At 41.9% G+C, this 21,379-nt stretch overlaps 1 protein-coding gene across 2 annotated transcripts in view; it reads left to right on the forward strand.

Annotated features, from left to right (window-relative positions):
- The first annotated feature begins 6,550 nt into the window (after positions 1-6,550).
- Positions 6,551-21,379, forward strand: part of KDM2B (lysine demethylase 2B) — a 119,196-nt gene continuing 104,367 nt past the window's right edge. For both annotated transcript variants that reach the window (XM_075718075.1, XM_075718074.1), the window contains exons 1-4: positions 6,551-6,583; positions 7,774-7,918; positions 11,240-11,318; positions 18,699-18,745. In XM_075718075.1, coding sequence (XP_075574190.1) covers positions 6,551-6,583; positions 7,774-7,918; positions 11,240-11,318; positions 18,699-18,745 — 304 coding nt within the window. The remainder of the gene's footprint in view (positions 6,584-7,773; positions 7,919-11,239; positions 11,319-18,698; positions 18,746-21,379) is intronic.

Raw genomic sequence — 21,379 nt, forward strand, 5'->3', positions numbered from 1 at the left:
CAGGTGGGTGTTGGGCTCCTCTCCCAAGTAACAAGCGATAGGATGAGAGGAAATGGGCTCAAGCTGCGCCAGGGGAGGTTTAGATTGGATATTAGGAAAAATTTCTTCACAGAAAGGGTGGTCAAGCATTGGAACAGGCTGCCCAGACAGGTGGTGGAGTCACCATCCCTGGGAGTGTTCAAAAAACAGGTAGACATGGCACTCTGGGACATGGTTTAGTCTAGTCTACCCTTAACTGGTTTAGTGGTGGACTTGCTAATGTTAGGTTAATGGTTGGACTGGATGATCTTAAAGGTCTTTTCCAACCTAAATGATTCTATGATTCTAAACCAGTCTGACCACCCACCCTCACTACCAATTAAAATTGATACACCTAACCGTTTGTCACATAGTTAAGGTTTTCATAAGCATTTTGTACGCCCAGAGCTCCTGATAAACTCGTTTTTTATCAGTAAGCAGTTGATAAAGTTGATTAAGCAGAACATTTCAGCAGATACATATGCCAGTGTTGAAAGATTTTTTTATTACCGCATTCATGCAAACCCTTAAAACCATAATTTTTTTTTTTCTGTGTTTTACAGAGGGGGAAAAATGAGGCATAGAGCAGAACTTCATAGCAAATACATGGCACAGTTATGAAGATGATTTCTGAAAAGGTGAGCCTTAATACAGTGCTTGTGCCACATCAGACTTGTGGGTCTGGAGAATTAAGGGATGTGTAAGAAACAAACCTGTTGCTATCGATTTCTAGTAAGAAAAATACCGTTTTAATAATAGAAATAATACTGGACAAGGATACTTTTACTATTTACAGGCGCATGGGTGGTCACGTACAAGCCGAATCACTGCAATGCTACTTCCATCAGAAATCAAAAGCATTGGTGATTTTCTATTGCATTGAAATTTTCCACCTTATTTACAAGTAGGAAAAATGCGGCACATTGTCTTCAACATTTTTGCTTTGTTCTTCTCTTCACACCTTTCTCTGATTTGCAAGGCCGTTCATTTACTTATGCACAGTAAAGGTGATGACAATCTATACCAACATAGGTCACTTAATGCTTTCCATTTACATGGCATTCTTTTAAAAAAGACATAGTTGAAGCATCCAAGAAAAAAAATCTTAACGATTTGAAGTCTGAATTCAGAGGCATTCCCTGAAACTACCATTTCTTACCACGTAGATTTGATCGCATTCCCTTCTCAGGAAATAAACGTTAATCATCTTGTTATAAACAACTTTTGGCTAGATTTTTATCTACAGGGGCATTAAAACACCTCTGTAGAAGAATGAGTTTGACTTACAGTCTTTCCATGAAAGCCTTGCTGTTGTATAAATGACTCCATGGAGTGTTTGCCACCTTCTTTCTCTTTTATGGGTGACAGTACTACTGTACAGGATCCGTTTGAGTGAAAGTCCAGCAAAAGTCAGCATTATAAAATACTATCTTTGTTCAGTGTGCTTTAATTCTTAAAAAAAACCCCAGAAGACCTCATCACCACAATCAGCATTTTCTGTGTCTCCCACTGGTGCCGTAGGCTAAGTCTGAGCACCGCATTGCAAAGCAATGAGTAACAACCATATTGTGATTGCATTACCACATTTGACTTGGGAGAAATGGTAACCATCAAAACCCAGTAATATAGAATTTCCTCTGCATCTCAAGCAAACATTTAAGTCTCTGTCATTTAGCTTCTGTGGAATCATACATTTAAAAATAGTTTGCACGGCTGCTCATAAGCTATGAAAAATGTTTATGTACATGTACATAACCAAGATTGATTGTTGACTGTTTCTTCTCGTTTCTACGCAAAATTACGGTTGAACTGTAACATCATGGGTGAGTACTACTGCACAAATAATAGCTAGGTCTTGACCTGTTCCCTAAAATCAGATTTCTCTTAAAAAAAAAAAAAAAAACAACCTGCAAGAGACATACAGCTGAGAAGGACTTCCAGTGTCTTTCTAAATAATTGTATTAAAATAGACTCTTTGAACTCACTTTTTCTCTTCTTCTATCACTCCTATTCCTGCTTATCAGGAAGGGCTTTGAAAGATATAACAGTATTACACACTGATGTACTGTTGAGTTCATATTCCATTCAAGGAAACAGTATGGAAAAGCACCTACCAAATCCGTAAAGAAATGTCATCTCATCCCATCCACTTTTCCAAACCAAACCCATTTGTAATTTTAAGCTTCCAAGCCCCAGCATTGTAGCTTTGAAATAAGCATCATTTCCTTTCCTGTCAGAAATGAAAAATCGGTTTGTTAAATAGGAAAACATAAATTAAGGACCAAGCCGTCTTCTGCAACTGAAACATTAGGACTGTAGCAGTGTACCCTCTTTCCCCTTTATGTTCCATTTTACAGCTCCATTCTGAGGTACAAACTAAACAGGATAAATTCTTTTATTTCCAACTCTAATTACTCATTATTGCACACCTCTGTACTGCCACTCTAGAGTTAGCTGAAACAAAAGAGTCAGTCATGCTTAATTAACTCTTAGAAATGCTTCAGGGAGTTCTTCCGAAATCACGCTGGAGTTCAAAGCTGTGGTTTGATGTTACCTCTGATCAGTGCAATTGCAGAAGGCCACCAAAAGGGTGTAGTCCTGCACTCTTCCTTCATCTCACCCCCCTCTCCTCTCCATCCTGTAGATTACACCCATCAAATGACTACAGAGCTTCAGTGAATTGACCTAGTGAAAAAAAAAAAAAAAATTTCTTCATGGGTGAGTTTTCTGCTGGATCAGGTCACTGAACTGACTTACCCTGTGGCTGCATGAACACTAGACCTAATGCGGGAGAAATGAGGGACATACAGGGAAGAGAAAGGGAACTGGCTCTTTCAGCAGCAGGCTGTTATTACCCCTAATTAGAGGTAATGTCAGCCCATTCTCTGGATCATTTATGCATGAACACAATCGGAGCAGGTGGCAGAAGTCCAAGTTTCTTTCCAGAAAGCCCTGAGAAATCTGTACGCTGTCACAAGGATACTCATAATTTTTTTTTCTGCTAAAAATGTACTTCTGTATTTTCTGTAGGAGGACTGAATAAGAATAGGTTCGCTGAGTACCATATGATTAATGTGATACGGTACTGAGCATGCAAAGGTGCTACCCTCTGCATAGCAGTTTTTCTTAAACATATTTCCAGCTTCACATGCAAATCGTCACTTCCATTTGTTCCTGTTATTGTACCAAAACCAAATCGGGTTACCACAAAATGGAAATTATGTTAGATCCGCATTAAAAACAACACATTAGAAGTAGCAGTTGCAAAAGGCAAATAAACGTTTGTCAGCAGTCTCAAGCAGCACGGAGGTTAAGGAAAGCATCTCTGCAAATCTCATCGAAAGTAGAGCTTAAAGTTTAGTTGGTGGAATTTCTGCAGAGGAAAGATTTTGATCCATCATGCCTAGAAAAAACTTATAATAATTTTTAGCTTCCTTCATAAAACAATTAAATGGTTGAATATCCTGTCTTCCATCTTAACCCAAGGTAATGTATGGAACAGTAGGTCTTACGTGATGAAAGATACTTTAAAAAATGTTTAAAAGATTATTTCAGTCCATTCTGTCCAATGGGAAATAACTATGTATGAAAGCTCAGCAGAGGTGAAATTAACCCATTTCTTCATACGGCCTTCCCAAGCACAGCACTAAAGTTCTTATCTTAGCATGAGCCCTGAAGTACAAGTTTAATTAAATGACAGCTCCTAGTTTCAAGCTAACAAGGTCAGGATCCAGCACATCGTCATGATTAGATCTTAAATAATTTAAGTTACATTAACATCTAGCAGAAGTTGTTTTTTTTTAAATACAGTTCAGACTAGGCCCTTTCTCAGTAATTACTGCTCCCTTTTGACAGTATTAATACATGAAGTGTTTTTTCCCCCGTATTTTTGACTGTGAAGAGGCAGCACAGCCTGGCAGGGCCCAGCTCCGAGCACTGCTGGAAACCTGCAGCATGACCTGCTCAGAGGGGAAACGAGCCCTAACCCTCATCTGCCAGCACCTAACCTGTGTCCTAAAGCACGTGGGTTTAATATTGCTTCTAAATTTTTTTTATCCTATCTAATGCAGCTGTGGATATTCTCATCATCCACATCCTATTCCCCCCCCCCTTTTTTTTTTCCAATTCTTTTGAGACAGATTTTTTGTTAATAATACACAGATTACAATATTATTTCAATTAGTTCGATAAGAATAATTTCTGTCTTAAAACAAGGTTAAAAATGTGTTTTCTATTTTTGGAGATCCATAGATTAAAATTGTGATATTTCTGAAAAATACTTACTTCCATACTTGAATATTGTGCTCTGGTGTTTCTAGATGCATGTGATTAATAGTCTTTGGTGGGTTTGCTTGATACACCAAGAGTCTCAGATTGTTCACATAAAAAAAAAAAATTTAGAAAAATTAGTTGATCTGCTTTTATGTCTCTGTTCTGTCTTTTTTGGTGGACTTTTGTAGAATGGATGGATGATGTGTTTTTGGTCTGATGATTCTCTAGTAACATCCATTTATCTTGCACAAGTACCCTGGCCTCAATCCTACAGATGTACACATGCGTTTAATTTTAAGATTGAGTAATCTTGGCTGGAAGGTCAACACACGCATACATCTTCTCAGGATTATGGATTAATAATGCACTTGCTATAATAGACATCTGGAATCCACACTTCAATATGTAGCCTATACAACACTTCTATATGATAATAAAGTTCAATCATCTGCAAATAGAGAGATGTTAGAGAAAGCTTACATGATTTTTCAAGATTCTGCAAACAGTTACTGGCAGATGCAGAAGCTCACTGCCTTAAATCCTAAATTAGAACCCCGTCCTCTCCTGCCTTTTTCCACATGTCACGATTCATTAAATACGGATCTTTCCAAAAAGATGACCCGCGAGGCTCACAAAGTTTAGTTTTAATGTGTTTTTATCTTTTGCATACTATTGAATACATTTCATACAGTACCTAGAACACAATTGGTTAGGTACACAAAGGGTAACTGGGTGCTGCGTGAATATGTTTCTGCTGGTAGAAGCAGGCAGGAATAGTAAAGAAAAATGCCCTATTTTAAGAAACGTTTCGGTCTCAGTTTAACTGATCTGAGAATTAAAGCTACGGAAAGACAGTTTGAAATTTACTTCTGAGATTTGTACTGGTTAGATCAGAGCACTCCCCGTTTTCGCTGGTCCAGGAGAGGCAACAATGAACAAGTACCATACTGAAGGTAGAAACACATTTATTCTCAACGTCCGTCTCAAAAAATTGCAGAAAGCAAACCAGAAGAGCACTGCCAAAGCCATCAGCCCCCGACCCTGGGTTTAGGTACGCTTTGATGTTCCCTTTCTTGGGGGGGTGCGGAGGGGAGGTAAGGGATGTCACTTCAGAGAGGAGCCAGGCTTTGGAACCCGGAGGCTGTTCAAAACCTGCACTCTGACCCTGCTATTGCAATCAGATGGTCCCAAGATTGGCTCAGCATCAATTCAGAGTAGATGCGGTGTTCTAGAAATGAGACCCTCTGACAGTCTTAGGAACCCGCAGGATCTGTATACTTCAGATTTTGTCTATCAGCAGCTACTTTATGGAATTTTTACCTACTTTTCCATGCGATTTCTACCTACCTGTTGTACATGCGTATTACAAAGGCAATTTTGCTGTATTTAACACCGAGTAAGAAACTCTAGGTATGGGAACCTGTTCTCACCAGGCAAATGGAGGTGCAAATTTTGGGGCATTTTAGGCGCCAGCCCGTGTTCGCTTTCGGCAAGGGCCACCTTTGCCCAACAACTCGCTGCACACGTGGTAGAGCAACGCAGCCAAGCCCAGCGTATGTAAAACAGGGGGCTTAACTCCACGCAACCACTTAACCGCCGAGTCCGCGTTTTAGAAGATTATTTTCCAGCGTTTGCTACGTTAATTCGCCACTCTTCGGGGGAGCCCTCCAGAAACTGCGCCCGGGTTTAAAACCTGATTGCTGGCCAGCCGGCGCTGAACCCAACCCCCCCCCGCGTGTAAAACCGCTTAAGTTTTAGGGCACGTCCGGGTGGGTCGCGGCTGGCACCCCCGCAGGGACGCTCCGCGCCGTCCTGGTGCCCCCCCCCCCCCCCGGCGCTCAGCGCCTGCGTGCCGCGCCCCCCGCGCACTCGTGACCCAACACCGCCACGGCGGGGCCGGCGCCCGGGACCGCGCCGCTGCCCACGGCCACCCCCGGGGGCAGCCCACGCCCCCCCCCCGGCCCCGCCGCTGGTTACGGGCCGGGCACTGCGACGCCTGCGCCCCCGCTGCCCAGGCAGTGCCTGCAAACGGGGCCTTAGGACTTTGCAAAACGCATCGCCGCCGCCGCCCCCCCCCCCCTCCCCTTCCCTCCTCCTCTTCCCCCCCACCCCCCCCCCCAAAAAAAAAAAAAGTGCTGGTGCAAAATTGCAAAACTTTAGAGAGACCTGGATGGCTTTTGTTTTTCCTCCTCCCCATTTGGGCCAAAAAAAATGCAGGAGAGGAACTGTTGACAGTTAAGTGATGAAACTCTCCAAAAAAATGGAGGCAGAGACAGACTCTGGAAGAAGATTGGTGTGTAGCTGGCTTCTGTCTATTTCCTATTCGTGCCTTTTAATTGATTTTGCTTAATTGTTTGCAAAGGGAGAAATGCATGTAAAACCTAGGCGGCAGAGCGACTTACTTTGCAGGAGAGCAGCTTAGGCACTGGGGAAGGGGGTGGAATTTAACCGAGGGGAAGGAGAGGGTGGGACGCTAATATAATTTTTTTTTTTTTTTTCTTCCTCTCTTGTGGGTTCAGGGTTTGTGCCGATGCACCGCGCGTGTGTGTAGGGCTGGCTGCCGGGGCGGATTTGCAGGGAGAGATGTGCCGGGAGAGGGGCAGAGCCGCCGGAGGCAGCCGGTGCACCGGGTACCCCCCCCCCCCCCGCCCCGGGGCACCTACCTTCATGCGGGGCCCCTGCTCCGTGCCCGCCGCAACTTCCCCAGAGGAGCAGCACCGGGCCTTCCTGGGCCCCCCCCCGCATTTATTTCACCCGTTGCTGCCCCTCGCCCGCGGACCCCCCTGGCTTTGGGCGCCGTGGGCAGCGCGCAGGCTCCGGCCGCGGCGGAGCAGCGGGGGGGGGGGGGGGGGGGCTGCGCATCCATCGCGGCGTTACATAAAGCGATCTGGTTTTTAAATCGCGGCTTCCGGTGTGGCTATGGAAACACTCGGATTATGTAAATACCGAAACCTGGATGCTGTGCATCAGATTAAAGGATTCGCTTCCCCCCCCCCCCCCCCCCTTTCCTTTCCCCGGGGAATTCTCTTGTATTCACGTGCAAAAATAATAACGATAATAAAAATGATCCGGTTGCTACCGAGCGCTGGCCGCCGTTCCCGGTGTTTTACGGGATTGCAAAGCACATCGGTGCTGTAGCCTGTGAATTTTCGGCGAGTCGCGCCTGTCTCCTGCTCGCCTCCAAACGCCAGCTTCTGCAGAGCAGCCCAAGTTTTAGTTTTCCTGCAGCCAAACACCTGTTCGTCTTGTCTAGTTCCGTGTCACGGGATGGAAAAGGTTGTGCATGCAGCTGTGTTGTGGCTTGTTTGGGCTCAGGTTTTGCTCATTTTGTGTCTTGCCGTCTTCATTATTTCCACCCCCCGAATCTGTTTATCAAATCGTCGCGCACGATCCATGGGCTCTCCTCCCCACCGACCCCGATTTTTTTTTTTTTTAATCCCCCAGACAATGTGGGTGTTTGTTTTGTTTTGTTTTGTTTTCTAGCGATCTATTGGCAGGCGGCGATACGATGAGAACGAGGACCTCTCGGACGTGGAGGAAATTGTCAGCATCAGGAGTTTCAATTTGGAAGAGAAATTAAAGAGTAAAATGTATCACGGGGATTTCGTGCATGCCATGGACGGGAAAGGTAACGCCGGGGGGGCCGGGGGGGGCCGGCTGCCCGGCCGGGCTCGCTCCGCTCCCGGAGCCTCCACGTGTAGCTCCGCGCCTGGCTTCGTATTTCGCGCCCGCGTCCCCTGCCCGGGGATCCGGTGACGCCGCCGGGCCGAGCAGGGGGGAGGCGGCGGGGGGTGGGGGGTGGCTGCGGCAGCAGGGCCCTGCAGCCCGCACCGCCCCGGGGGGGCTGCCCGGTTCCCCCCCCCCCGCACCCCGAGGGCGGCTTTTGCCCCGACGCGGTGCTTGGGGAGGCGGCGTGGTGATAAATGGCAGCGCCTTGGCCCCCACACCCCCCCCCCCAGCGTGCTCCGCTGCCGTGGCCCCAGCGCAGCGCCGAGAGGTTCGGGAATTAGGTCCTGGCAAAGGAGAGGCAGAAACCCCCGCCCCCACTTTGCCGGAGGTGATTCCTGCTCCCCTGCCACCCCCCCCTGCAATCCAGGACCCCTCTTGCAAAAGGATGCACTGGATGAGCCCGTTCGCCAGGGTCGGAGACTTTTAAAGTCAATAACTTCTTTGTGTTTATATCGTATATTAAATTACAGCGCTCCCCTCCCCGTAGTTATCTGGTTTGCTCAGGTGACTTAAATTACGGAGTGGGAAGCAAAGCCAGACAGCCCAGCTGAGCAGCACGGGTGCCTGGCAGGAAGGGAAATGGGGGAGCTTTGCCCGGGAATCGGACGGGCCCCGGGGGGGGTTTGCAAGTCACCTTGATTTACTGCAGCGTTCTTGAAACGGCTCCTGAATCCCGGCTGGCGGTCGCCACAAGCCGGCCTGGCTGAGGACTCCCTGTCCGAGCCGGCTTTCTTAGGAAAGAGGAGTTTGGGCTATAATCCTCCTGAAATGGGTACCGCTACGAAGCCACTAATCTCGTTTAGGAAATGTCCTTTTCTCCCCTAGGCTTAGTTTTGCATGAGCGTTTTAAGCTCCTTTTAGAAAAGTTAATGTGGTGGAGAAATGAAATACCTATCTTATTTAGGAAGGTGTTTGTTTAGGAGATAAGCTCAACCCTGACCCCTCTTCCTCCAAACAAAACGCAAACACCTATTTTTTTAGCTGGAAAATGTTAATTAATTTTCCAGAAAATGATTGCATTCTACCCTCATCTTCCAAATACTCCAGTGGTTGCCATTGCTACACGCTAACTATAATACAATCCACAGCTTCCCTAGCTCAGCAGCTCTAAAATCTTTGGGTAGCTTTCTCCTTTCTAGGGAACTTTAAAATAAATGAGTGTCTTTTGTTATTTTGTTGTGGTCTGTGTCTGCTTTGTTCAACCCCACAAGGGATTTAAATGCTTTGTTGGGGCATTACGAAGAAAGGGTCTGCCTTCCTATTTGCTCTGTTTTTATATTTTACTGTTGGTTTATTTTTTCTATAAACCCAAGAGTTGAATTAAATCTAGGCAGAACAATGACAGTGGTTAGTGAGAATAAAAAAGCCAGTTTATATGAACAGATGGAACTGGTTGAGTGATATATTTATTTATTTTTATTTCCCCATGTCCTTGTTTTTATTTTAAATGATAACTTTTCTTTGATTTTTTTCTTTCCTTTTTGCTAGGAATGTGGGTTGGAGGCTTTCCTTGAGGTGCTGCAAGGCAGTGGTGTGATTTTTGGCTTGAATGCAGTTTGTCGTAGCTACTTGTTCTCTAGTCTGCTAGGTTATAGATCTGCCCCTGCTGCTCTGACCGATACTATTCTTGATGTTTGTTGACTTTCTGTCTTGGATGAGAGTATCCTTAAAACAAACAAACTGTGGTTTATTTATTTGCTTACCTAAAGCTAGAACAGTTTTAATGGGAATGCCTATGAGAAATGAAGATTTCTCTAGTACAGAAATATTTATTTGGTAAACATAGTTAATTGGACTATTCATTACACTTATTTTGAGACTAGTAGCAATAAAGTTTCTGTAATTTTAATGGTTTTGTAAATGGGTAATTACTGTGCTCTGATTTGGTAACTTTAAGTGGGAGTATTATATCCCTACTTGTCCTAATTACTAACTGAATACAGCAAGGAAAAAGTTGCAAAAATAGAGGGTAATACATCTGCAGGCAGGGGAGCTTAGCCTCCGTTTCCCCTATTTCTTTCAGTATGGGTTTTTATAGCAGAGAAGCATCACCGATAGAAGCTCAAGCCTGAGGTTCTCATGCTCTCCCAGGAAGCACATACATTGCTGGCTGAATCTTGGAGAAGTTAAACAACTTGTGTGTACCTGAATATAATACATAAAGCGTATAGTGTATTTGGCAGCATGTAGGGTATTTTGTAGTGCTGAAGAGTCAAACAGTGTTTTCCCGTTCAAGGTAGTGTATGGATGCTATATAAAAGTCTTTTTTTTCCTGTAAGAAAGGGGGAATAGCAGAACCATAGAAACAGTACGTGGCCACTGCAGGAATTCCTCTTTTCTCGGTGGCAGAAGGCTCCAGGGTTTTGTAGGCACAGCTCACCCAAATCGCTGCCTTGTAACTTTCTCTCTAATCCCCAAATCACTGCTATTGTATCAGACCATTGCATAAAGAAATCCCCAGGAAAGGCCAGTTTTGTGTAATCCTCAGAGTGAAGCAACAAGGTGATACCAGTCAGTATTAACATGACAAACTTATGTTTAATTTTCTGTTTGCTTGTTATACTGTCACCCCCACACAAAAACTATTCCTTTTTCACCATCTCCCTGAGTGCCAGGAGCTGTATAAGATTTGTGTCTATCAGCTCCTGCAGTTATGTTTCTGATTAATTAAAAAACAAAAAACTACTATGTTGAAAGTAATAGTAACCCTCATATAAAAAGAAAATGATGTGTTCACAGAATCAGGGCTTTCTGCTATTCTCAGATAATGCCCACAAGAAAACATGTTTTTTTCCTGAGTAGAAATGTTTAGCTTAAAATATATAAACTTAAACATACAGTTTAAACTACACATTTGCCTCAAAAGTACTAGGCTGATTTGCAGTAATTTAGTTAGGATTATCTTTTAACTGTTAATTTGGTACTTCATTACAGCCTGGGTGTTTCAACCCAGACCTTAACTGACAAACTCTGACTGGATTCTATTTTATGTGCATCAGCGAACAGGAAAAATAGAGAGCAGCTGGGAGAGCATTGTCTGTCATTTGGTTTCCGGTTTGGACCTAAAATATGCATTCTCTTTATATTTTTCCCTTAAGTGATAGTGGAGTTCTTTGGTGAGAAAAGGGAAATGGGGAGCGTTTTGAGAAAATGTAATGTGAGGTGCTAATGCCATTGTAATTGATTTTTGATTTTTTTTTTTTATTCATTATTCAAACAGATTTTACTTTTGAGTACGTGCAAAGAGAAGCTCTCAGAGTTCCCCTTATCTTCAGAAATAAGGATGGACTGGGAATTAAGTAAGTTACAACCAAATCTTGATGATTAATAAGTGCTTTTATAAAATAACCATTATGCTTTCCACTTGTATGTGATACTTCTTTTGATGATCTCAAAATGTATTGCAATTAGTAAGACCGTCAGCACCCTTGAGAAGAGGAATGATTGTTTCCCACTTATAAACAAGCAGATAATGAGGTCTATAGAAGTTGAGTGCATACAGCGTGGTACTACACAATCAAAAATAAGTCAGTGATGAAAGTTAGGAATAAAATTCAAAGGTTCTTGCATCCAATCCATGCTGTCATGACAGAACAACCTCCCTTCAATTTCTGACTTCTCGAATGTTTTCTGCGTTACAGGTGGAATGTCTAATGATGCCTGTCATTTTCCATTATAATTGTATCTCTTCAGAATGTTACAGCTTTGTAAATATTTAATAATGTCTAGTTAAAATGTGGTTTTATTAGAGTCTTTCTGAGGTTGCATTTTGTTAATATCCAGTCATAAGGGATTTGGTATTTTTATAAGAGAATCCTGCAAGTTTCTTTGTAAAAGTGACAGTGTGTAAGAGAGAAATATTAAAATTATATGCTTTATCAGCCACATAATCCATGGTTTAGATAAATGTTCCTTGATACTTTTGGAAATTAGGACCGTGTAACTGATTATATCTGAAAGACAGAAAATTAATTTTCTGAAAGCTTAATTACTTTGCTCAGTTTCAGCTGGATCACCTCAAAGTTTAGGGAACTGAGGAGTCCCAATTATTTAATTAAAAAGAATCAAGCCACCCCAATATAGCTTAAGGAGAGAAAGAGAAGAAATACAGAGTTTGAGGTATCTGACAAGCATATGCCCTTTTACTGTAAGAGTGAATAGGAGCTGCTGTGATGCTTCTCATGATGTAGTAAAATAGTTTTATATGTTGAACTCTGAACAAGAAGTGCTTAATAGGTACTCAGTAGTAATTACAGTAATGTTTATTTTGTTGTACCATTATGTTGTACTGGGATTTCTTTTTTTCTTTGGTTATTAAGCCCAGCTATTTCTCTACTTAGTCCTGGATGCACAGTCTAGTTTCTTGTTAAAATAATGCAGACATCAAGATACCATCTTTTTATTTGTTTGTGCAAAGCTTTTCCTAGATTGTATCCTAATTTTCTGACGAGAATGTGCACATATTCTGTAATGTTTTAGAAGATAAGTAGAAAACTTAGCTATTAAGTGAGAAAGGCTGGTCACTTCTTACAGTTTCTTAACAGTTCTATGCTCCTATTTGGTGCCGTAGAAAAATAACCTAATTTTTCTGTTGTATTATTTGAGAGAAGGTGTGGTCAGGTGGAAAGCACTGATCCTTAAAGTTTGTGCAGAAGAGGGGATACAAAAGCATCTGTTTTGATATTCCTGAAGTCTACAACCTTCCATATAACCTTCATATGAAAACTGAGAAGCAGAGAAAAGTCTTCCATGTTCATAGCTTAATTATGTTTTACTTGCACAGGCCACCTCCTTAAATAAGCTTAATCTTAGCTTATTTATTACATGACTATAGTATCGTCTTTCCTGATGAATCATATTCTTGTTTATCTTCTCGGCTGAGTTCCCTTAATGTAAAGTACCATTTTTCTGCGTTCACTTGTGACATTGTTGGCCAGCCTAGTTCCTAGAGAGCAATGACATCTCCGCTGAGTGCTTGTCCAAATGTACATTTACACTGTATGTGTGTGTGTAACCATCACCTGAAGCTGAATCATTTTTGCTTCATCAGGAGCCTCATTATTTAGAGGAAATTCCTGCTCCCTTAAGGGTTGTCCTATCCACTCTACTTGCCCAAATTGGCATCCCAGTTCCTCGCTTCCTCTCAGCCTCCAGATACAGGAGCTTTCCCTCCTAGAATGATTTTTCCTGCTGCGTTAGAGCCTCTGGTTTTCTGACCCTCCTTTTGGCTTCTCTGTTCAGCTTGGCAGGGAGGTTTTTTTGTTGAAGGTTGTTGCTACTTTTTTGTTCAGTTTATTTCTTCAAGAGATGCTTCTCTTGGAGGAGTCAACTGAAGGACATATCTACTGTGGAAAATGGTGGAAAATCATCTGAGACAACTGCTCTCTATATGTGTATTGGTTTTAAACTGCTGCTTCTAAAGGGCAAGTGATAAAAGCTTCAAGAATTTCCTCTGGAAGAAGCTATCAGCTCTTCTGTGAAACTGGGGAGTGTTTAGGAGCCAGAGATACTACTGCACCTTCCTAGCAGCCAGATCTTCCTCCTGTGTATGAGGAAGTTCACAAATTCCCCACAGTACAGGAAGAAAACCGGGGAGATGTTTCAGCTTGTACCGTGCCAGCAGCACCTGTTCAGCTAGTGCTCCATCAGCGAAGAAGGGTGGAAGCGAGAGCTCATCCTGCAGGCACAAACAGTACTGGGCTTCAGATCCTCAGCGGCAAACGGCAGGGCGTTATCCGAGATGGATAACGAGTACCCCAGCCTGGGACCAGTGTTTCCTATGGCTGCCTGTACCAGACAGTGGTGCCTCCAGAACTCAGGCTGCCTCCTGTGCTGTAGATGTTGCACAAGATCCTTCACAAAGATACCTTGTTTCTTGGTGCCCATAACCACAAGATGTAATATCTGTTTCTTCTTGATAGCTCATTATTCAGGATTCTGTAATGAGGCAGTTTCACCTTAGACATTTCAACACTCAAATCTCAGCTCACATATCATCATTGGCTTCCCTATTGTTCCTGCGCCCAAAATCTGGAGAGCTGCCACCTGGCGCTCCCCTCCACTTTGCGTTAGCTGTGTGCTTTCACTGAAGCCTGCTGGTGTGATACTGCCTTTGGAGAGTGGTCTTTAGTCTTTCTTGATTCAGGGGTTCAGAGACTCCTCAAGCTAACGGGATCATGTAAAGAGTAATCTGCTTTTTTGTGTCATGCGTTGGCTTGTTTTTCTTCAAGATGTGTTGTTTTTAGATGCATTCACAGTCAGCCTTCCTATTCCTCTTCCTTCGTAGGAGCCACCAGTAATGTTTACTAAGACCTTGAAGAAGAGAGGGCTTTGGCCGTGTACCTGTCCTTTCTATGGTTATATGCCATGTGTCTGTACAGGCCAGGTTACAGATGTACTTCTGTGTTTTGCTGAGGCAAAAAAAAAAGACCTGGCCTCGAATACTTATGCGTACGCGCACATACATAGCATGAATCCACGTATAGATGACCACGCTTCAAAAAAGACCATTGAAAATCAGACCATTATCAAAGCAGTCAAATAACGGTTTTGGAACATGCATTGGAAGTAAAGAAGTAGCAGGACTGAATGCTGCATGTCTTCCTTTTCAGCTGGAGTTCTGTGGCTCTGGCAGTTAGGATAGTGCATCTTTGGAATTCTGAACTGGATGGCAAAGAGGTGGAAGAGGAGTAAATGCTAATCCACAGCAAGAGTTTAGGAGTCATTTATCGGACTCTCTGTCACACACTAATGCTTTGGATAGTGAAGGAGAAATACGTGTTTGAGTTTGTCTGTGTAATGAGCTTAAAATGACTAGCCAGCTTTTCAGTTTTCTACCGACTGATGGTATCATTCTAATACTGTTCTGACATCTTTCCTCCTTTCCAGGGCTGTTTCCCTTTCTCCCTTTTGTGAACCATCCACACATCATGTGCAACTTCTTCCTCTAGCTGGAATTCACTGTCAGAGAAGAGAGTAAAAATACTGAAGCTTTTTTTTCTTTTGAGGATATTTTTTATGAATTAGTATGCTGACAAAAGTAAGAGCAAATTTTATCTGATACATGAGCTTTGGATGGTTCCTGCATTAAATCAGTTGAATTCTCCATTTCACAGTTAGTTGGGTGAATTGTTTTTGTGTTTGCATTCTCTGCTGAATCATTGAATACTGACTGCTCTGGGGGATTAAAATACTAGAATTTGTCGATCAGTAATCTCTTATACAACATTTGACATTCTAATATTTTTTATTTAAATGAGCATGACTTATTAGTTTGAAATGATGTTGTAAAGGAATTGTACACACTTGGGCACTAGAGTGAGAGAAGGTTGGAAGCACTGTTTATGTGTATTTTAAATGACAGAAGTGAAATGCATGAGCAAACTTTCCTATTTGGCACTCAGCAGGATAACATGATTTAATTTTATTTACATTTCCACTTCTTACATGTATCTATCAAAAATAGCTGGCATGCAATATACGAGTTTTGTGGATGTGTAGATACATAAATGCTGTGTGCATTGTATTCCAGCGAGATCAACGTAGGTAGTATTGACACCTGCCTAACTGATCCAAACCTTTGAGAACCTTTAGTCTCCTCATCCTGACATTTACTGCTTGGAATAATGAGTGTCATAGTCTGCCATCTTCCATCCCTAGAGCGAGACTGGACAGTTTGCCTTTGGATCCGAGTCATTTGCTGATGAAACTCGGGAACCTTATGTTCCACTTCAGGCTCTGGAGGAAATTATGTTTTACTGGGTCTTTTCTAGCACTACTGTCTCTTGTCCAGAGGAGGCTGTGTGTATCATGATATGGTAGATTAGGTGATCCGCATGTGTGTTTTGAGATACAGCGGTCTATAAAATGTATGATATAAGATGATTTTTAGGCTTCTGACATTTTGAATAACTGATGATACGTGCTTCCACTTCTGTTTGCTGTTAAGCAGTCAGCTTGCATGTCTGTGCCTGGCAGATGTACAAAGCATAGCTGAACAGTTTGGTTACTGTGCTTGGAGGTACTCCGAAATGGCAAGGAATGAGATGAATGAGGAAAAATTATTATAATGAAACTTTGAAAATTGCTTTCCTGTATATTTCTGACCATCGTGAGCTGTTGCTTGTATGGCTAGAAGCAGGAAGGTCCACCTGTGATCTCTCAGCAGAAGAGGAGCTGCTTTTCTCAGAGGGTTGTTTGGCTGTTTCCAGGATTGTAACTTGGAGTGAGAATGCTGTTTAGAGAGATGTTGTCTCTTTTATCTGAACAGTGGTCATCTTGCATTGTATTGTGGTTAATCAGATATGTACGCTAGTCAGAGCTCATCCTCATTAGGACTTGAATAGGAGACTTCTGTAGCAAATCTTTAAACTTTTACTAAAATGCAAGTTTGTACCAGTGGACGCTAAGGTGTTTGCATTTCTTTTCTGTTTGAGGCAAAATGACTTGTACGTAACAGCATGCTGAAAATCTCAAATGTAGTCCATCATATTTTGGTGTTGTCACCCTGCTATACTATTCTTCACCTATTTTTTATGACACATGAAATCTTTGAAAGCATTCATAGTGTTTTTACACAAGATGCATTTGCCTGAAAATTGCATAACAGTGAGGAAAAAAACCTCTCTGCTCACTTCTTGCATTGTTGGTATTCTGGATTTATATGCAGAAAACCAAATGAACCAACACTTACTGATTAGTTTAGGACTGGTGACATTCAAGAAAACAATTTTTATTTGGCCATCATGGTGCTGTAGCAAACCAGCCCTAACTGCATAAGAGTGAATGTGGCAGTTATGCTGGGTGGGGCTGGAGATGAAGAAGTGCGGTCATTTATGGTCTCAGCAGCCAGCAGAATGGGTTTGGATTAAAGATGGACCTCCCAAGGCAACCTGACTACAAAATGGGTTCTTGTGCTTGGAACCTGCTGTGTTTAGGCCTGAAATTCTTCCCTTGGTGTACTCTCTCTAAAGTATCATACATCCTGAGATTGCAGAGAAAAAAACAAGGATATGCCAGGTGTGCTCTCCAAAGAGCTAAACATGCAATTTTATTTTTAGGGAGGATTGTGTTCTTCCAGTTTGAGTAATGTTTATTGTCAGCTGCTGCTGGATCTCTCAGAAAGACTGGATTTCCTTGTATGCATCTGAGTTAGGGTTGTTATCTATCTTGGTTGTTGATTTTTATGTCGATTTATACAAATGTGAAAAAGATTGCCCATCTAATTGTTCTATGTGTGTGACATAAAATACAGGCAAGCTGTGGCATTTGAAGATAAGCCTTTGCATATTCTTGTCGCCCACAAACAGTTCCTTCTTCCCCTACTTCTGACTTTCTAGTGCTTGGAAAAAAAGATGAGCTCTGAATGAACCCTGAAGGTCAGTAGATTCAGGCTGTTTCATTCTGGCGAGGGAGCGAATTCCAAAGCTGTGGGGCCCTTGCAGTTAAATGCAAAGATGTGAGGGTTGGCAGAGAACTAACAAAAGATATTGTCCAGCCTCCGCATCCCACCAGAGGAAGGTGATAAGGGTAAAAGAAAGTGGACAAACAGAATTTGGCAAATACTTTTCAAGATATATGCGTGACAGTAAATGCATTTTTTAACTTTATCTTTCGGTGTTTTCTTAATAGTAAAAACTATTGCCTATGGGCTGGATTGTTCTGATTTCTAACTGAATGATGTCAAAAGTCCTTTATGACCAGAAGCAAGTTGTTTATCTTCAACCCAGGGCGGTACAAGTAGGACAGAGCACCTAGCTGGCAGGTCCCACAGGGCTGTTTTTCATTACAATTCCTTAGTGTTTGTGCGATGTGAAGTGTGAAATATTGTCATTAAGGTGAAGTCAATCAGCTTTAAAACCCCACTACTGGATTTTTTTCCACCTAGTCTGTATGTTGCAGAATTTCACTCCCTCCTGACACATAAAACTCACGCAGTTGATGTACTAGGCTATTGTCTAATTACATTAAACCCTAAAACATTGCCTGTGTTAGAAGTGATCGTATAAATGCATCGACATCGGTGAACCAATTATGCTACCATTTCATTTAGCTCTGAATTAACCCAAATTGAATTGAGCGACTATTTCCCTACCCACCAAGTACAGCCAGGTTGTCTTCTGCCAGACAAGGAGGTTTGGAATAGTCATTAAAACAAAGGGGCTTTAATTCATTATTTTTTATATTTTATTTCCAAGCAGTGAATCCAACCTATGATGATGTGATTTTGAACAAATTGGTTTCCTGTTCTATGCCTCAGTTTGTATCCACTGGCAAATGAGATAATGCTTACCTCGGGGAATATATGTGAGGCACCACCAGTTGCGAAGCGCTGCAAGTTGCTTAGCAGGAATGAGCTGTAAAGGTTTAGGATTTTACTGAAATCACCCCCAACCCCTTCCCTTCCTTCCCACTCCAGTGCTGCTAGAGAGCGCTTGAAAAGACACCTTTTCTCCTCTTTCATTACAAGTAGAGAAACTTTTGTACACTTGCCAATGCAAAGATGTTATGTATGTTATTAAAACATGCACTGTCCACACTTCAGAGAGGCCTTGCTTGATTCCACCTACTGCATTACAGACAAAGAGCACCATACATTTATTTCTCTTTTATTATGGTAACGAAAGTGTACCCATACTTATCTTGATGGTATTTAACATTGCTTTCTTTGCTAATTATAGAATGCCTGACCCGGATTTCACCGTCAGAGATGTGAAGCTATTAGTGGGTAAGTTATTTTGAATGCACTGGATTAACTCTATACAGAACAGAATTGCTTTGAAATACTTGTCCAGTTGTGTTTGTAGACATTTGTGATAACTCTCAGAATCTGGGAGAAGGCACGGAGAAGCAATTTGTAAGTTAAAAAGGCTGGGAGAACCCTAATTAGTAGTTGCGCTGACTGGACTCTGATCTCATGCTGGATAATTGGCCATTTGAAAGAGAGTGAATGCTTCTGCTCTTACCAGGTGTCCTACGTACAGTTTTGTGATCCTGGAAAGCAGTAGCTCTATTGATCAAGTTCCTATTTTTTTTAATCTGTTGTAGAGCATCTGTTTGTAAAAGGTAGGATTGGAGCCATATCACCTTTTGCCTGTGCTCTCCCCACCGTCTTTATCAGTGTCAGGCCAGGTCAGTGCTTTGAGGAAAGGTTGCTAAGAGAGGCTGAGCACAAAGCTTTGCAAATTGCCTGTCTTTTTGATAAGACACAAACCAGAGAAGTGGTGACTGTAGTGATCAAATGTTTCCTAGCAATTTTTGCAAACAAAATTTTTTTAACTCTAAGAAAAGCTACATTTTGAGTAGGAGATTATAGTGTATGTTTCTTTGAAATCTGCTTTTACTGAAGATGGATGTGTTATTTATTGTTTATCTGAAATTATTACTGAATAGTGATACTGCACTCTGTGAAGTCGTCGATGTGGAGTTAGCTGAGTTTTGGATGTGTTAGCTGCAGTCCTTCATGGAGATGTTTAACTGCATTCTTGCTATTTAGAATTTACTGGGTTTATTTACTTGTGTTGTGGCAGGAGTTAATCTTTAAATTAGCCCAACTGCTGTATTCTGAAAGATGAATTTTTTTAAAATTACTCTTGAGTTTAATAATCAATAGGAATATCAAGTCTGGAAAAGATGTAATTAAAAGCAAGGGAGAGGAACTTGTGTCTCATTTCTGTTCAGCTGGGGTTATCTGTGAGAGAGGGGTTATCTCTGATAACCTTCTTTCACAAACAAAACTTGGCAACGTTGCTTAATTTATGACCATTTATAAGTTCAGACACCTTCCCCCCCCCCCCCCCCCCCAACCTCTTTGGCAGAAGATGTTAGAGAAGTGGTGTGGGAAGTGGTATTTGGTAGCATTTCTGTTGGTCAATCAGCAGTTAAATTAGGAAATAATCTGAGGGTATTTGGAAGTCCTAAATTTTATGGATTTCCTAAACACATGTATGGGCACATTTGTAGGTATGGAATACCTCTTTTTGCTGTGGAGGAGCCTCGTGCATAAATCTTGTAATCATCTGGACCCTGTTTGCAATTTTCTGTGAATTTGTTCCATAGCTGATAAACTGCCATTTCTGTCTCTGAAAGTGCTGAAGTTGAGGGTCTGACTTTGAGGTGTTTTGGAACAGTGTAGTGTTGCATAACAACATTGTTTTTCCTGTATAGCAGTCAAAGTGTGGGAGTTGCATTTCCTCAAGATTGATGTCCCTTGAAGTATTAGGGGGGTGGAGATTCCTGTGTACATGGCCAGCAAAGCCAGAGGATATTTGTAAATAAAATTAGATCTATAAAACAATGGAGCAGAAATAACAATCGTAATTAACTTTGAGATTAACTTTAATGTAAAAGTGTGCCGTTTCTCACAGCTGGTTCAGCAATCCATGTATATGCTCTAGGCCAGATATTGCACGTCATGGGTCTTTTTGTCTTTTTTTTTATTGTGTTTGTACAAGCTCCCTTTGGAGACATTGTACTGAGCCTGTAATTTGGTCAAGAACATTGTCACCTGCTGTCTTTTTTTTTTTAATATGGTTGATGACTTCTGGCATCGCAGAAGGAAACTTTGATTCAAAAGACCTAAAATATTTGGGAAATGGACTGTAAGTTATACCTGAAGAATCATGGTTCTTATGGCAAATCGTTTCTGTCACTGTGAATTTGTGCTGTATGTAACAGCCACATTGACACTGAGAGCGAAGGGGGCAATTCCTGTCTCCGTGCTGAATTTCTAAATTACCTACTGATGACTTTCAGGAAACACTGGTGAGCAATTTTCCTATTGCATATCATTGATAATAATTTTTTCTAGTTTTAGCCTAATATATATGTTACATTCACAATCTAATGTTCAAATAAAGCAGATGAACATTCTTGTTTTATTAATATCTCCTGTGATTGTCCCTGCATTTTTTTTAGCAGACTCCTCAGATCTTGCCTCCAGGTATCTGCGTTTCTGAAGCACAGTGTTTTCAAAACTTACTCAATGCCTTGCTGAACCTGGAAGGGGAATGATATTTTGTGAATGTGAAATGGAATCATCCTAACTTTCTGCATCTGAATGTGCGTGGGAGTCGATAGAGAGAGAGAACATAGCTTGAAAAATGTTGTGTTCTGTGTAAACTTGTTGGGTTTTTAGGTGCTCATCATTACAGTATGCTGATGCTATTTAAACCTATCATTTGTTCTCTTCTTCGAATCAGGGGAAACACATTTGTTATTGAACATTTTAAAGAGATGGTGCTGGGTTTTTCCAAAGCACATAAATTCCATCGGAATTTACTAAGCCTCACATTATTCTGAAATCTTACTTTCTATTTCTAACATGATTGTTGTTTCATCTCCATATTTGGGTACCTATAAG

Source organism: Pelecanus crispus, chromosome 11 (genome assembly GCF_030463565.1).
Source record: "Pelecanus crispus isolate bPelCri1 chromosome 11, bPelCri1.pri, whole genome shotgun sequence".
NCBI lineage: Eukaryota > Metazoa > Chordata > Aves > Pelecaniformes > Pelecanidae > Pelecanus > Pelecanus crispus.